The sequence below is a fragment of the Benincasa hispida genome, chromosome 1 (assembly GCF_009727055.1).
Source record: "Benincasa hispida cultivar B227 chromosome 1, ASM972705v1, whole genome shotgun sequence".
NCBI classification, from domain to species: Eukaryota; Viridiplantae; Streptophyta; class Magnoliopsida; order Cucurbitales; family Cucurbitaceae; genus Benincasa; species Benincasa hispida.
Window position 1 is genome coordinate 32,863,141 of NC_052349.1, and position 17,815 is coordinate 32,880,955.

General features: G+C 33.5%; 1 protein-coding gene across 1 annotated transcript; it reads right to left on the reverse strand.

Annotated features, from left to right (window-relative positions):
• Window positions 1-1,720: 1,720 nt before the first annotated feature.
• Window positions 1,721-13,919, reverse strand: LOC120076970 (ankyrin repeat-containing protein ITN1-like). Its single transcript, XM_039030876.1, has 6 exons — window positions 13,682-13,919; window positions 12,184-12,678; window positions 10,767-10,922; window positions 10,559-10,642; window positions 3,079-3,149; window positions 1,721-2,335 (listed from the first exon to the last, which is right to left on the reverse strand). Exons 1-6 carry the CDS (start codon window positions 13,917-13,919, stop codon window positions 1,721-1,723), a joined length of 1,659 nt encoding a protein of 552 aa, XP_038886804.1.
• Window positions 13,920-17,815: the final 3,896 nt, after the last annotated feature.

The following is a 17,815-nucleotide window of genomic DNA, read 5'->3' on the forward strand; positions in this document are numbered from 1 at the left end:
GGTCAAGTCACCTATGGTCATCTTAGTGAAATGTTAATCTCTTCAAGTGATGTTGTAAAGGGAAACTAATCATTTCGAGGTTCGGTCTTATACAAACATTTTATATAGGATACCCTCACTCATATGTCTGCACATAAGCTATTAACATCAGATCGTTTGTAACACTTTACAATTATTATAATAATTACAAAGTGGGTCGTATCCATAGTGTCACTAGGATAAGGTATTCAACCTTATTCATATATTACAAACCATTTAGATTATTACTTAAATATGATCCACTTGTATGTCAACCACATACATGTTTAAGTTACATAAAATAATCTTAGATCTTAGTTTATTGAATTGAGTTAATGCAAACTTAATGTTGAATAAATAACATCTTATTTTATTAAATAAATATTTAATATATAAAAATTTACAAACTACAAGACTCACGAGATTTAGGACATCAACCCCAACACATAACTCACTCAGGATTAAGATCGAGTCGCACATGATCATCCTATGATACATTAATCTCATCAATTGATGGATTTACAAAGAGAGATGAAATATTTCACAGTCCGGTCTTATACAAACTCTTTGTATAGGATAACCCCACTCACATGTCTCTACATGAACGGTTTGGATCAAACCATTTATAACTATTACAAAGTTGGTCGTATCCATAGTGACACCAAAATAAGGCATCTAACCTTATTCATATATTATTGACCTTTTAGGTTATTTTTTGAACACGATCCATCGTATGTCAATTACATACTGTTCAAGACTTCACATAATTAACCTTGAATTTTTAACTGTTAACGGATAGTTTAATATTGAATATTAATAATTAAGTTAATCGACTAATGAATTGCGAGGTTTTAGGACACAAATTCTAACCATCTCCCACTTACATTAAAGCTAGTGTCACATGTATATATCCTAGGGCAAGTATTATCTTATAAATTTTTCTAAGAGAAAGGAAACACTTAATATATACATATGTATGTGCTAAAAATTGTTAATTTAGAGTAGTGCCTCCTAAATACGAGGATAGTGGTTTAATGGCTTTGTGGGATTAATGGAGGAGAATTTCAAGGTTAGTGGTAGAGTTTTAAGGTTAATGTATTAGTGATTAGTTTTTTATTTGCATATAAATATTTATAATGTTTTCATTTCAATGTATATAGAACTCGGTTGAAGCACTTGATACTCTATGCAATATTTCTCTCTTCTTTCCATATTTCGTTCTCTTCCTTCATTATTTTTGGCATAATTAAAAGGCCAAAAAAATCCATACAACCTAACCATACCTTGAATTACGAGTAATGAGGTGCAAAATACACTTGCAAAAAGTAAAAAGCAATCTCTTCTTCTTATGACTCTCTGCAAAGCTTGTACAGTTGAGCAAGGCAAAAAGAAAGTTAAGAGTCTGCATGGATATGGAGAGAGTAGAATAAACAAAATGCAGGAGAATACAGCCCATTGTTGTTATCATTTCAGTCTCAAACAATACAGAGAAAGGCCAATATATAGGCCTGGGAAGAAACCTGCTGCTTCTTACAAAAGAAATGCATTAAACGAAACAGAGAGGATAACGACTATTAAAAACAAATTCAACAAACAAATAAGAAAATCGTCAAGGAGCTAGCTAGTTTACATCAGCCCATTTGTAAGAAACTTGTCCTCATGAACAAACACATGAAATTTGAATACTTATACAATACCTCTGCTAGAGAAATACTTCCATACTTTGCAAACCGAAAATGCTGCGCCCAAATGTGGAAGAAATCATTTGAACCAAAAGAGGAAACTGCGACAAAGCAAATAAGACAACAGGTATAAAGGCAAAGACTATCACTGGAACCCAGACTAGTTTCATTTGATGAACAAGAACTAGGTAAAAGGATGCACCAAAGGCTGCCACCATGGAAGATATAGAGATGAACAACGAGACGAGACCAATAATTAATCTTGTTGGTAATGCCCTCAGAAAATCGTCTTCTGCGTAACGGGAAGTGAGTATTCCTAGAAACATCATTACTGAAGCAGAGGAAGTGATCAATGCTAATGCATCTGCTGCTGCAAAAACCATGAAAGACTTGTTATATAGGAAAATTGGGATGCCTTGGTCGTTGTCGTTGCCACCAGGTACCGTGAAAATTGCTGTGAATGCCACTGTTGCAATCAGTGCTGCAACAACTGTGCATGATGAAGCAGTGATCTTCATCCATTTCTCACCTTGATGAACTAACCCTTCATGTCTTTCACTGAATATCATCCTTGGTGTTTTCCCGTCTTTGTTTTTCATACTTCTATATGAAGGTTGTACTAACTTTTCAACTTCCTACAACAAAAAAAAGAAAATAACAATGGTTAGGTACAACCGAACACGAAAAAACAAAAACAAAAAGTGCCACATGGCATATTTCTATTGGGTGCTAGCGGTACAAAATATAGATTTTTTGCTTCAATAGAAACCCCTTGTTTCCCCTTGAGGCAAATCATTCAAAAAAAACCTAAAAATCGAAAAGCCAAACAAATCCAACCGATCCAATGGTTTGATTTGGCTTTTAGTATAAAATAGATATCTTGATTTACTTCTAGAGAAAACAAAAAAAGTATTGGTTCGGATCGGATTTCATTAGAAAAATCAATCAAAACCGAATCAATCCAATGATATATGTATACCCTTAAAAATAAATTATCTTTTAGTATTTTAATTATTATGATACACGTATATTTGTTGTTTAGAAAAGTGCCAAGAAAAAAAAAAAAAGGTCAAATTTCAATTTACAAAAAATAAAAAAGACCCAATTTTAATTTTAAATGGGCAAAAAAGACCAATTCAAAACAAAGCATCAAGAAAAATAAAAATTGGAAAAAAAAAAAAAAAATACCAAAAACCGATAGTCCAAATAAAATCAATCAAATGGTTTTGTTTTTTTATTGGACATTGGTTTGGATCTCTTTCTTTGTAAAATGTTCGGTTTTGGTTCTTGGTTAGCCTCAAAAGCTAACCGACTGTCACCCTATTAAGTAGATAAATTACTAAATAACTGCTACTAAAATATATTAATTAAGATTTACCTTAAACCATTGTAGTTCTCGTTGAAATTGTAAAGCAGCCCCAGAGATTTTACTTGATGGGACCAACTCCCCTGCTAAATGCAAAATGTTGTTATTATTCATGTCTAGAAATGCTATGGCAGAATGCTGATTCGAAGTCATTTGATATATAAAATTGTAAATTTTTTCTTGTCGATGCAGGACGGCGAGTTGAAAAATGTTGTATCCACGGTGATCGCGAAACCAAATCGCATAGGGATAAATTCTGAGAATCTCCATTGCAACTTCAAGAGTACCCATTCTTGCAGCTGAAAGTATTGAAGTTGAAAATAGGTTGGCACATTCGTTTCCTCCTACATGTACGAAGGCTGCTTCACACAAGCATCTAACAAGCTTACATGCCTCGACGTGCATATGCATCGTCCTATAAACATTCTTCATGAACGGTGTTGTCACTAAATTCATAACGATTGTTAGACTTCATTTTAATATATATCGTAAACTATTCAAATTATACCATCGACTTGTACTACTAAACTTTCAAATGTTGTAATAATAGTATCCTTGAACTTTGAAAAAGATTCATTAAGAAAACGCTCCATCCATTTTTATATGAATGCTATAAACTTTAAGTTGTTGCACATTAATATATCCTTATCTTCTAAAATACCACATTCAATTAAAGCAATTTAGGCTAAGCAAGAAAAAATGAGATTAATTATTGAACCAACCTTTCAAAACTCGAATATTTTTACAAAGTTGTACGTGTTAAAAATTTTATTTTTTTAATTTGGATTCAACCCATAAACTTAGTGGTTTGTAACGCACTTGTGTGCAAATTGAACACGTGCTAGAAGTTGAGTGAGTTATTTTTTTAAAGTTTAAAGATATTATTAAAATAAAGTATAAAACTCAGAGATATATTTTCAATACTTTAGCATTTAGTATATAAATCAGGGAAAGATGAGTGGCTACCCAATTTTCTAAAAGGCATCACACGTATGTATGTAAATAGGAGATAGATGCATCTACATAGGAGATGGAATACGCCTCCTCTGGAATCTGCAAATCAATAATTAGATCTTAATTAGTAGCATGTTTATTCTTATCGGAGAGAAAGAAGAGAATTTGAGAAGTGTGTATTTTTAATTCAAACACTTCTCACTGTAAATACAATACTATTATTGGGATTTGTGTCCTAATTCTCTCGGAGTCTCGTAGTTTGTAAATTGTACATATTGTTATGAATAAAATAAGAGTTATTTTATTTAGCATTTACTCATATCCAATAAACAAAGCTCCATGGTTATTGTATGTAAACTTAAGCATGTATATGAGATATACAAGTGGATCATGCCTTAAGTGATAACCTAAAAAGGTCTGTAATATAAGGATTAAGGAGGGATACCTGATCCTGGTGACACTATGGATACGACCCGTTTTGTAGAGGTTTACAAGTATTGTGAACTATTATAGATGGTAGATCCTGACCATTCATGTGGAGACATGCGAGTGGGGGTGTCCTATACAAAGAGTTTGTATAAGATCGAACCATGAGATAAATAGTCTCTTTATATAATGTCGTTGATACTTGAGACTTACATCTTACCTAAACGACCATAGGTGACATGACCTTAATCCTGAGTATTTTGGGAACTCTTAAAGGTAGTCCTTTGATTAGTATGGGTGAGAGTGGACAGATTGCCAACTCAATAAGCCTACCTTTTTGGGGATTTGTCTGATTTGGGAGCTGGAAACTCAGTTACACAAGATAAAATTCACTCTTTCCCCGAAGCAAGGTAAGTAGATAGATTGCTTCCTTAAGGGCTGATTCTGGATCTTGAACATAGTGGCCACAACTTCTCTTTGAAAGAGAGAACTCAGTCATAGTAGGACTGTGACTTATGTTCATTAGAGGGATCAGGGTACTTAAGGAGTTAAATGTAACTATAGGGGCATAACGGTTATTGGCCTAGCTGTACTTACAAGCGATCTGTGAAGGGTTATTGCAATGTTGATTGGTTGATATGGACACAAAATATATCTTTAGTAAGGAGAGTGTAGCTGTCGGTCTTTAGTGGAGTGCCTGGCAGTTAATGGATGGTGGATCCCGTGACTAAAGAGTTTAGTCAGTTATTCACGTACCGTTGGAATTTCAAGCTACAGGTCCATAAGGTCCCATTGGTAGCTCAATGGATTCAAGTTGAGAATCAATTCTTGGGGTTAATTTGAAATGTTCAAATTGACAAGAGGAAATTCGATTATATATGATATGATCGGTGTGATGTATGGGATACATCAAGTGGAGGATTAATGTAAATATGATTTACATTAAGTACCATAAAATAGAAAAAATAGCTATGGTTTATATGTTTCATGAGATGAAATATTAAAACTATATGTTAGAAATATAATATAGTAAGTTGGTTATCATATATATTTATAATAATATTAATTATTGGATAATTATATCTTTTTCTCTAATAACCAATTAAGTGGGAGGTTATTGGTGATTTTATGGTAACCGTGAGATAAAAGAATTTCCTAAATTTAGAAGAGTTGCTATTATGAGAAAGAAACTCACGGATTGCTGTCAAGTGAAATGGTTTCACTAAACGATAGCTTCTAGAGAGACTAAACGATCGTGGAGTGTTACTATACGATAGTTCACTCAGCTGATCGTAGTTAAATGATCGCAGGGCATTATCTAAACGATAGGTTGCCTTCGTCTACACAATTGAGCATTCATCTATAGGATAGACTCTTGTCATCTCCCACTTGCTCAATCATCTACACGATTGTTGGTCCTTCGGTCTCTTCCTCTAACCAAGTCCACACAGAGCTCACACTTCTGGATTCTCACACTGAGAATACCAACGTAGCCATTATGTCTTCACTCAACTCGACTGAATTTGAGGTTTTGGAGGCCGTTTGTTGGGTTCGTGATCTTGGAGATCGTTGTTGTTGATCGTGTTGTGTTGTGTTCGTTGTGTTTGAGCGTTTGTGTGTTGCTGTCTTGGAGACTAAATGAGCGTTCGTGATCGAGGGAATTTGAAGAATGAGTCTTCAAAGGTATGTATTTGTTATCCCTTGATCATTGTAAAACATGTTGTAATTTCGTATTGTGCATGACCTGCTAGTTTTCGTTTTTTTACTGTAATTGTGTATGTTCAATTTCGAATAGAATTTGGAACAATCATTCCGCTGCTCATGGAAATCCTCATGTCCGATTTCCTTCAACTATATGCTAAAAATAGTTTGGTTGAAGCATAAAACCAACAACAAACTCCACGAATCTAACTCCACAAAATTAGTCAACTAACTCTATATATAGATACTTAACAATTTTACTTGAACTTTGGACTAATTCAAAACAACTAAAAATAGACTTGCAGCTTGAGTTAATTAACATACTTCTTCTAACTCAAATGCTGCAAATACCTAGCTTGCTCCTAAGAGCTTGAAAATGACTAACACTAAAAACTTAGTGAAGATATCTGCCATTTGCTTCTCTAAACTGCAATGATCCAGCTGTAGTTCTTCTTCCATTTTTATCTCTCTCAAATTATAATATTTTATCATAAAATGCATGGTTCTTTCATGAAAAACTGAATTAAATGAAATTGCTCAAGTGGCTTGATTATCTACAAATACCTTCACATTTTTCTTCTTTCTTTAGTTGTAAGTCATGCATCAACTTCTTCAACCAAACAACTTGGTTTGTTGCTACAATTATTGTAATAAACTCGACTTCTACAACTGATTGACCGTCTGTATTTGCTTTTTGGAAACCATGAACACTTGAAACCAAAAGTGAAACAGTACCTAGAAGTAGTCTTCATATCATCCAATGACCCAGTCCAATCACTATCTGAGTAATCCTCCAACTCAAAACTCTCAACTTTGCAAAATTTGAACCCAAAATACCAATATACCTTTCAGATATCTTTGGACCCATTTTACAGTAACCATGTTATTCTCACTTCGATAGTGAAGAAATCTAGATAAGACACTTTCAATATACATGATGTTAGGCTTAGTGGAATGTGAAATACATGAGGCATCCAATTAAAATTATGTACACATTCTCATTAGTAGTTTCCTCTCCATCAGCCTTTTGGAACTTTTTCTTTTGAATCATTTGAGTTCACGCTCTTACTCTCCTCCATATTAAACCTCTTTAATATCTCTCTCCTGTACTTTTCCTTGTTGAATCTCCATACCAATGAAGTAATGCATCAAACCTAGATCAATCATCTCAAATACCTCCAACATTTCTTGTTTGAACACCTCTATTTAAACACTATCACTTCCTGTCACCTTCAAGTCATCTACATAAAGAGACACGATCACAATATCAATACCTAATTTTTTCACATAGAGTGTAGATTCACTCAAACTCTTTATAAAATCCAAGTTCAACAAGTGTTCATCCATCTTGCTATACCATACCCTGGGAGATAACTTCAACCCATAAAGAGCTTTCTTCAACAAATAAACATTTTGCTCTTGCGTTGGTGTGATAAATCCATTTAGTTGTTCAACATAGATCTCTTCTTTCTAACAACCCATGCAGGAATGCTTACTTCACATCCAGTTGATATACTATCCATACATGTTGAGTTGACACAACCTAGTAGTAATCTAACTATGTCCATCCTTACAACAAAATCATCCTCAAACTTGTGTGTACCCTTTTATAGCTAATATGCTCTTCAGTTGTTCATAGAGCCATCAAAATTCAATTTTAGTCTTGAAAACCCATTTGACCCCAATTACTTTCCTGTTTGCGAGCCTTTCAACCAGCTCCTACCATCCCATTCTTCTCTACCATTCTCACTTTCTCCTTCATTGCCTCCATCCACTTTTGATCTCGTTTACATTCTTTATATCCTACAGGCTCTGAAAGAGCTACACCACTTCTCTCATACACCTCATTCAACAATTTAGTCCCTTTAACTATGGCATTATCAGCTAGAGCTACACCATTATCAACTTCTTGTTGCTTCACCCTATTTCTTTGTCCAATCTCACTCCTCATTCTCCAAGAATTGAACATCCCTACTAACCATCATCTTCTTTGTGTGAGGATGATAGATCATGTAGGCTTTGGATAACATGTTATAATCTATAAAGATTTCTGATTCTGCCTTTTCACTCAACTTGTCTCTTTTCACCTGTGGAATATGAGAAAAGCATAGTTAACCAAACACCTTCAAATTTTCCAATATTGGTTTAGTATTAAACCAAACTTCATAAGGTGTCCTTTTCTCTAATACCTTTGTTGGTAAACTATTTAGTAGAAAGACTAATGCGTTATTTGCTTCAACTCAAAACACTTTTGACAAGTTCTTAAAATGCAAAAAAACATCTTATCATCTCTATAATACTCATGTTCTTCCTCTCACTTACTCTATTTTTTTGTGGAGTATACAGAGGAGTAAGCTAATCCTTTATCTGAACATCTTCACATAAGGACTTGAATCTTTATGATGTGTATTAAGTCCCATTATAAGACCTCACAACTTAAATCTTATAGGCACTCTGATTCTCAACCTATCTTTTAAACTTTATAAATGCTTCAGTTGCTTCAGATTTTTGTTTCATGAAGTAAATCCAACACATTTCTGTATAATCATCAATAAAAAAAGTTAATGAAATGCCTAATACCATTCAGTGAGAGAGTTGATTGAGATCCACAGAAATCAGTGTGGATGAGCTGCAACTTCTCAGTTGCTTTCCAAATTAACTTATTGAAATGCTTTCCTGTCAAACAAGCTCTACAATTTGTCTTTAGTTCCTCCAAAGTTGGTGCTCCAATTGTCATCTCATTTTTCTACAAATATTGCATTCCCTTTTGGTGAAAATGCCCTAGCCTCTTGTGCCATACCTCAATGTCATTCACTTGGCACTTCAAAGTTATATGCTCTTTCTCGAATGAATCCAATGAGAAGCTCTTGTTCTACATCTTTAATTTGAACAACTCATTTCCACATGAATTGGAAATAGAACATTAATCTCAGGAACAAATAATTCTTCACTAATCAACTTGGTTCCTGCACAACTCTTCATTGACACTGTGCCCTTCCCCTTCGCTTCTAGATATCCATCACTCCCTATCTTCATTTTTTTACTTGAATGACTTGTCAAAATCTTTGGAAAGCTCCCTATGGCATGTCATGTGAACGATACACCCACTATCAACCAACCAATCGTCATATTGAGTGACTAATGAGAAATAGGCAACCATAAAGAGTTGATCCTCTTCTTATTGTACTATAACATGTTCTCCTTCTTGTTGCTAAGTTTTCTTACAAAACCTTTCAACGTGTCCCAATAAATGACACCTTATACACTTCACATCTATCCTTCTCCAACATCTAATGTGTGGATGATTCTACTTCCCACAGTGATTGCATGCACTGCCTTTATTGAAACCCACACTTCCAACACCATGTACCACAATTTCTGAGATGTTGCTGCTACTTTTTTTTGCTCCCTTTCCGCTTCCTCTCTCTTCCACCTTCTCCCTGATGCATTTTGACATTCAGTGCCCCTTAAGTGCTCCTTTCCTATCTCATCAAGTTCCTCTGTTCTTGTGCTCATAAAGCACTAACTAGTCCTATCACTTAGAGTTGAGAGAGATCCTTAGTATTTTCTAAGGAAGCAATAGTTGTTTCATACCTCATGAGTACTGAGACTAAAATCTTTTAAACCAATCAATTTTCAGATAAACCAGTTCTTAATGCTCTTGCCTTGTTGGCAACCTAGATCAACATGTGTTTGAGTACTCTTCAATGAACTCAGAATCCTTCATTTGCATCCTCTTGAATTCCTCCCCAAGTTCAACACTTTGACGCCCTTAATCTTTTCATCTCATTCATACTCATTTTGAGGATTTTTTAGATCTCCTTTGCTGACTTCAAGACTATGATTTTTTAAAATATGGCTAGAGACGTAGCTGCATAAAGGCAAGCTCTAACCGTTGCCTTCTTGGTGATCCTATCCTTGTAAGTCTTGAGCTAGTTCATTGTTGGATTATTAGGGAGAAGCAACATCGTAATCTTCCTCAATTAATTCCTAGTAATCACAAGTCTCCATAAAAGCTTGCATTCTAATAGTCCAAGCTTGGTATTTTTCACCAATTTAGAGATAGAATTGGTGTTTATAGGCTTAATTTTCAAGAAAATAAAAAACAAAAAAAACCAAATTGTTACCAAACAAGACCCAAATGATTATCAAACGGGACTTAATTTTTTCAATGATAAATTTTGAAAAATTTGAAAGCTTAAAAGTTAAAATTTATAATTTTAGAAGTTTAAGAATTAAATTGACACCAAATTTTAAGGTTTAAAAGACTTGATTTACAATTTAAAAGATTGTAAATACTCTCAACGAGTTGTTAGATTTGCTATTATTTTGGATAACATTTATCACACATGCAATTGTAAAACAACAAACAAAGAAAAAACAAAAAGTAGAAATTAATAGAGTGCACAACCTGTATTGTTTGAGTTTTCAAGAGGATTTTCCACATCTGAGCCTTGCTTGGGCAGGAAAGCATCAAGCAGTCGTACAATGCCGCCTGAAACAAACGATTAGATGGACTACAAAAAGATGAGTGCAACATTGCGTCCGGTTAATTTTATATCTAAGGTAAATCTAATTATGTAATCTAAAAATGTCAAACTGAGAAATGTGTTCAACAAACCAACATCGATTAAGTAAGCGTTGCCAAAACCCCAGCTGAGTTCCAGTCTCAAACACGTCTGGTTTTTCTGCGATCATTTGTAGAGCATACACCCCATAATGATCTTGTTCGATGGCCAAAATTGGATGACTGTACAATATATCAAGAGCAATATCTGTTCAATTCAGAGAACAAAAATGGAAATGATTAAATAAACATCGGTGATCGGTAATAATTAGGTGCAGCTTAAGTTGTACCTAACTCATATACATTAGGGGTGTTCAAAAAATTGGGTTGGGTTATCAACTCATTTGGGTTGGATTTGGTTTAAATAAATGAAAATTTTATTATTAGGTTAGTTCATGGAATCACCTAAAATAATCCAAATAAACCAAAACTAACCTGAATTTATTATTAATTTCAAAAAGTATATATTTTTTAACTTATGATATAACATTAATTTCATGATTTTTTATAGATAATTTATTCTCCAACTCCTAAAAACAATTTTTTAATTCTTTGGAAGAAAATTTGCATAATATAAATTGAAACGAGTTGTAGATCTTAATTCAATATATGAAAATAACTAAATGAAACTTTTATATATTAACATTTTACTTATTTTTTAAACAAAAAAATTAAATAAACAATCTTAATAACTAGAACCAACCCCACCTAAATATTTTATGGTTGGGTTAGTTTGGCTCATTATTTAATAAGAGTTATTTGGATTGAAGAAACTAGGGTGTTGAAACACCGACAACTCAAACAACCCGAACTGCCCAACCCAAAAGTCAGGTTGGGTTGGGTTCAACTTTTTCTATTTTTGTTGGGTTGAGTTGGCTAAAAAAAATTTGGGTTGACCCAACCCCAATTCGAATTATTATATATATATATATATATATATATATATAATATATATAATATATAATATAATATATATATATATTATCTTCTTTTAAAGTTTGATAGTTTGTATTATAAATTATTTAATATTTTTCTTTAAAAATTGATAATATTTATCTTTATTTAAAGTTTGTAATAAATATCATAGATATTTGGTGTTTAGCATTTAAATTTTTATGAGATTTTAGTTATTAGTTATATAAATTTACATATCTTTAATTAAAAAGAAAAAAAAAAGTTATAACCTGAAAACTCAACCCAACCCAACCTGAATTTTAAGGATTGGATTGGAAATTTTATTTGGATCATTTGAGTTGCCAACCCAACCAACCCGAATTTTCGGATTATCCTAAAAATACCTTCACCCCAACTCAACTCAACCCAAAAACACAGCTAACATGCATCATCTTTTTTAGACACAAAGAAAGAATAAAAGACAATTCAAATTTTTTCTAAAAAAAAATACCACATGATAGAATCTTTTGAAGCAATTCCTTAGATGGTAGCACCCAAGTTTTTGTGTTACGGACCATAGAAATCAAACGTAATGAGAAAGTTGAGAAGCCTAGCACCAGCTTGAGCAGTAAACACCTCTTCATCATTGGTTACGGTTAGAAGGTACAAAATGATGTCCCTGTGCCCATATTTTGCTGCGAGTAGAAGAGGAGAGTAATTGAGCTTATTCTTCACCGAAGGTAGCTCCTCGTTTCTGCTGACTAAGATTTTTGCAGCCTCAACATTGCCAACGATGGCGGCCATAGCAAGTGCAGTATTTCCGTGTGAATCTTGTAGTTCAAGGGATAGCGAACGTTCACACATAAGTTTCACAAGCTTTTCCACAAAATCCAAATTGTTTCCGGTGCCGACGGCGACATGGAGAGCGGTCTCCTCCAAGAGGTTGATCTTAGACACAATTGCTGCAGAATCTTGGCTGAAAATGGCTTCTGCATCCTCCCATTTACCCATTAGCGCCGCTCTGTACAGTAGCGCATGCCGGATCACGCTTTCGTCCCAAATCCTCTCCGCTGCAAACAATAATAATAACTACACTCCACTTGTCTTTTACTATTACTTATCCTGATTCTCATAAATAATTTAACCTTTTTGGTTACTTTTTTTTTTAATTAAATTTATTTTTTCTGAGAAGTAAAAGAGCTGAATTTTTAAGTAGTTTAAAAAAAAATAAAAACAAAATTTTAAATAATTATTTGGTTTTTAAAAATATTGGTAAAGAAAATAAATAACAAAGTATGAAAATTAATTAGTGGTGAAAATGATGTTTATTAGCTTAATATTTTAAAAATTCAAAACTAAACATAAGATTTTTTTTAACAATTTAGACTTTGTTTGGTAACTATTTCATTTTTTGTTTTTTGTTTTTGAAAATTAAGCTTATTTTATTCTTATTTCTTACCACGATTTGTATCTTTCTTTAAGTACAATAGTTAAATTATTAGCCAAGTTCTAAAAGTAAAGACAAATTTTTAAAAGTTACTTTTTTTTAGTTTTCAAATTTTGACTTGGTTTTCTAAATCATTGGTAAAAGGTAGATATAACAAAAGGAAGAAATTTGTAGCTAAAAGTAATGTTTATAGATTTAATTTTCAAAAACAAAAACTCAAACTAAATCATTACCAAAGGGAGCCCGACTTTTGATTTTTGAAATTTCCAACTTTCAATCTTTTTTTTTTTTGAATTTGGCTAAAAATTCAACCATTATACTTAATTTAAGAAAGATATAAATCATTATAAGAAATAGGAAGGAATTAGACTCAATTTTCAAAAACAAAAAATAAAATGGTTAACAAACAAGATATTTGTTTTTTAAATAATCCTATGATTTTCACTTTTTTTTTTAGTAAACATTTACATAAATTCTAAAACCTAAGATAAAATTTTTTAAAGCAACTTTTTTTTTTTTTCAAAACTAAAGATGGATTTTGAAAACATATATAATAAAAACATTATTTGATTATCAAACTTTGAATGGAAACTAGGAAAATCAGGGTTGAAGTAGCTGGCCTGTACCTTGGTATGTTCTGGAATCATCGCTTAGATAGGATATTTGAGTTTCAAGTTCTATTTCGGAGTAATTTTGTGAGAGACTCTCGTTTCTCATTCCTTCCTCATTTTCTGATGAAATGATCTCCAAATGTTCATCTTTCGACGGCGTCTTACTTCTACGCCTTCTCCGACGTTTCACCGCAAAATTTGACCGCTGAACCGGTGCCTCGATGATGGAGGCGAATTGGTCGGAAACCGCCATCAAATTTGATCACTCTTCTCAATATTGCTAGATTTTGGTTTCTGCATAACCTGGAAATAAAACTAAGATTGCTCTCTGACTTCTAAAAAGGAGAGAGAACATGACTTGAAAAAAATCTGTGTTCTTTTAAAACAACTGTCTAAGAATTTGTAGGCCAATAACATTAACATTCCGTTTAGTAATCATTTTGTTTTAAAAACCCCATCGATACTAAATGAAACCAAATAGAAACTAATTAGTTGGTTTTGTTCTCTATTGCACATTGGTTTGAATTGGTTCTTGGTTGGTTCAAAACCGATAAAACCAAACTGACTATCACTCTTCCCATCCGTCCCATTCATGGCCGTTGCTTTGCTGCCATTTCCTTCCTATCTTTTTTCTTTTCTCTCCTTCCTTCCTCTCAATCAGGTCTCCACGTTTAATAATAAAATAAAGAAAAACAAGAATAAATAAAATAAATAAATAAGCGTAAACATTCCAAGGAAACCTTCAAGATTCCATTAATAATTTGACTGAAAATATAAAATGCGAGAGCTTGAAGACGAGGCCGTTTATTTTGATTTTGAAAGCAAGGCAAAGGCTGGGTCTTACTTCATCTTTTGCTTTCGGTTTAATTAAATGCGGGTTGCTCTCAATTTAATCAGAGAAGGATTTTGACTTTTGATAATATCAAATAATTGCAACTTTTTCCCCCCCTAAAATAATTGTTCAAGTGACCGTGGGGCTGATTTTTTTTTTTTTTTTTTTTTTTTAAATTTAATTTTTATTTAATTTTAGTTTTTTGGAATTGATTGGATAGTTGCTTCGTCAAAATGGGGACTATTCTTGAAGGTACTTCTATTATTTTATTTTTAGGAATTCGCTCACGGTACGATTTGTTTGGCTTTAATATGGTTTTGATATTATTTATTGTTATTTTATTTCTGTATTGCGAAATAAATTAAAATTTTGAATCCTGAAAATCATTACTTAAACTTTTAATTTCTTCATTTTCCTCCGTGGTCCTAATAGGTAAGAACTATTGTAATGGGTAATAGCACCTAAAATATGTTTTTTTTTTTTTTTTTTTTTTTTTTTTGAAAACGTGAACCAAAAACCCCAGCTCCTTCTTCAGCTCTTTCTTCAACTCTCTGTCTCTCCAGTGTCCAAACAAACAGAAAACAGTTTCAAGTTGTTACAAACTGTTTTTGCTACTCAACTATTTGTATTAAAACACCTCAGTGTAAAGAATAGAAGTAAGGTTGTTTTTCACTTTTTTGAGAGAGAAATCAGTGAGTATTTTCGAGTGAGGGAGCTGTGAAAGAGAGAACTTATTTGAGAACTTTTGTAATCTTGAAGTCTTTTGAATGAAAACTTGAACATCTCTTTAAAAGTGGATGTAGGTGGAGCTAAATCACCGAACCATTATACTTCCTTGTGTCTTCTTCTCTTCTTCTTCTTTGATTTCCTAGTCATGCATGCTTGAAATCTTTGTTCTTGAGCTCAAGATCTTCATCAACTTACCTGCAAAAACGAAGAATAGAGAAAGGTGAGTAGAGAGTAAACTTAGCCCTAAATTTTCAATAATCTTCTGTCGAAATGGAAACGGAATGAGAAAGGTAGAAAGAAGTTTTACCATTTGTTTTTCCTTTGTGGACAACGTGGCAAAAAGAAAACCACACTCACGACAAATATTTTTGTGCTTTCGACCAGCTTAGCATACATCTTTTTGGGCTTGTGAGTTCAATTTTCTTTGTGCTCGTTTTTATCAACTGGTATCAGAGTTGAGGATAGCTTCTTGGACTTCTTGAAATCTCATATCAGTTTCTTGAAGCTCTTGAGAAATCATAGATCAATTTCTTGAAATTCTTGAGAGAGCACCAAGTAAGATTCTTGAAGTTCTTGGGATGGCCACTACTAAATTCGAAATTGAGAAGTTCAATGGAGTAGGAGATTTTACACTAAGGATAAAAAGGGTCGAGGCCTTTTTGATCTCACAAAAGGCCCTGAAAACTTTGGATGATCCAAAGTCTCTACCTACCTCTTTGAGTGTTAAAGATAAGAAAAATATGGAAGAAATTGCATATGGAGCTCTAATACTCAATATTTCTGACAGCGTTCTTGAACAAGTCATAAATGAAAACACTGCATAAGAAGTCTGGGAGAAATTAAAGGCTCTCTACAACAAAAATGATCTTCCTAACAAACTGTACATTCGAGAAAGGCTCTTCTCCTTCAAAATGAATCACTCCAAGTCCTTAAATGAAAATCTAGATAAATTCAAGAGACTTACAAATGAGTTTAATCAATTCGGGGAGAAATTAGGAGCAGAAAGTGAAGCTTCCTTACTGATTAACTCACTTTATGACACCTATAAGGAGGTAAAAAAACTCTGAAGTATGGAAGAGAGAGTATAACATTAGACACTGCCATTACAACCCTAAGGAGCATTGAACTAGAGTTGCAAGCAGAAGGTAAGAGTGTCGGTGGTGTTGATTCCCTTTTTTCTAAAGGCAAGAATCAGTTTAAGAAGAACTCTTTCAACAAGAATCAGAAAGTGCATAGAGAAAGGCCAACCTTGAAATGCTTTATCTACCATAAGGAAAGGCATTTCAAGAAAAATTGTCCTGAAAGGGGAAAACATCATAGAAGAGATGATAACAGAAGATATAAGTCATATGATAGAGATGATTAACTCGAAATAAAGACTTCAGAAGTGATGATCAAAGGAAGTCAAAGGAGCATGGGAGAAATCAGAGGCCTGCTGGAGAGGAAAACTATTACACTGAGGTCCTTGCTGCTGCAGACAAGAAGGTCATGGACACTGAAGCTGAGGAGGGAGACTAGGTCTTAGACTTAGGATGTACCTATCATATGACTTCCAAAAGGATCTGGTTTGTTGATTACAAATCAGAGGAAAGAGACTCGATTTACATGGGGAATAATAATGAGTGTGAGATCATTGGTAGAGGCTCAGTGTTACTAAAACTCTCAGACATTAGGGAAGTACTTTTAAGAGATGTTAGGCATGTTTCAAAGCTTAAAAGAAATTTCATCTCTTTGGGCATGCTTGATGACCATGGTTTTACATTCATTGGAGAAAGAAATTCTTTGAAGATAGAAAAACAGGGAAGGACAATCCTTGTTGGAAGGAAAATTGATGGACTATATGTTTTGAAGAAGGTTAATCAACCTAAGTATGCTCCACTGTCAGAAACTGAGAAGGACGGTGAATTTGAGTTGTGGCACCAAAGACTTTTACATATTAGTGAAAGAAGTTTGAATGAACACTTGAAGCAAGGTTTGATTCAGTCTAAAGGCACTAAAAGACTCTGTTTCTATGAACATTGTGTGCTTGGGAAGTCTAAGAGAATGAAGTTCACAAGAGACATTCATTCTACCAAGGCCATCATTGACTATATTCATGGAGACTTATGGGGCCCTACAACAACTCCTTCCTGGGGAGGTTCCAGGTATTTTCTATCCCTTATTGATAATTTTTCTAGAAAGGTGTGGACCTATTCTCTTAAATCTAAAGATCATACCTTTGAATGTTTTAAAAACTAGAAGACCAAGGTAAAAGCTCAAACTGGGAAGAAAATTAAATTCTTCAAAATTGGTAATAGCCTAGAATTTCTAGGGAATAATTTTAACTCTTTTTGTATTGAGTGTGGAATAACTAGACACAAGCCAGTAGCCTATACTCCTCAGCAGAATGGAGTTGCAGAGAGAATGAATAAAACACTGATGGAAGGGGTTAGGTGCATGCTGTCTGAAGCAAAAATTGTAGAGGATTTTTGGGTAGAAGCTCTAGCCACAACAACCTTTACAATCAGTAGAAGCCCTAGTGTTTATATTGACATGCCAACCCCTGAAGAAAAATGGAGAGGAATACCCCTTAATTGGTCAATCCTAAA

What these genes read in the sequence shown, in the direction of transcription:
- LOC120076970 (XM_039030876.1), bottom strand. Translation starts at nt 13,919, where the DNA reads ATGGCGGTTTCCGACCAATTCGCCTCCATCATCGAGGCACCGGTTCAG. An exon ending in TGATTCCAGAACATACCAAG is followed by an intron (nt 12,679 to 13,681) that starts GTACAGGCCAGC and finishes TATTGTTTGCAG; the next exon opens with CGGAGAGGATTTGGGACGAA. An exon ending in TGAAAACTCAAACAATACAG is followed by an intron (nt 3,150 to 10,558) that starts GTTGTGCACTCT and finishes TGCATTTAGCAG; the next exon opens with GGGAGTTGGTCCCATCAAGT.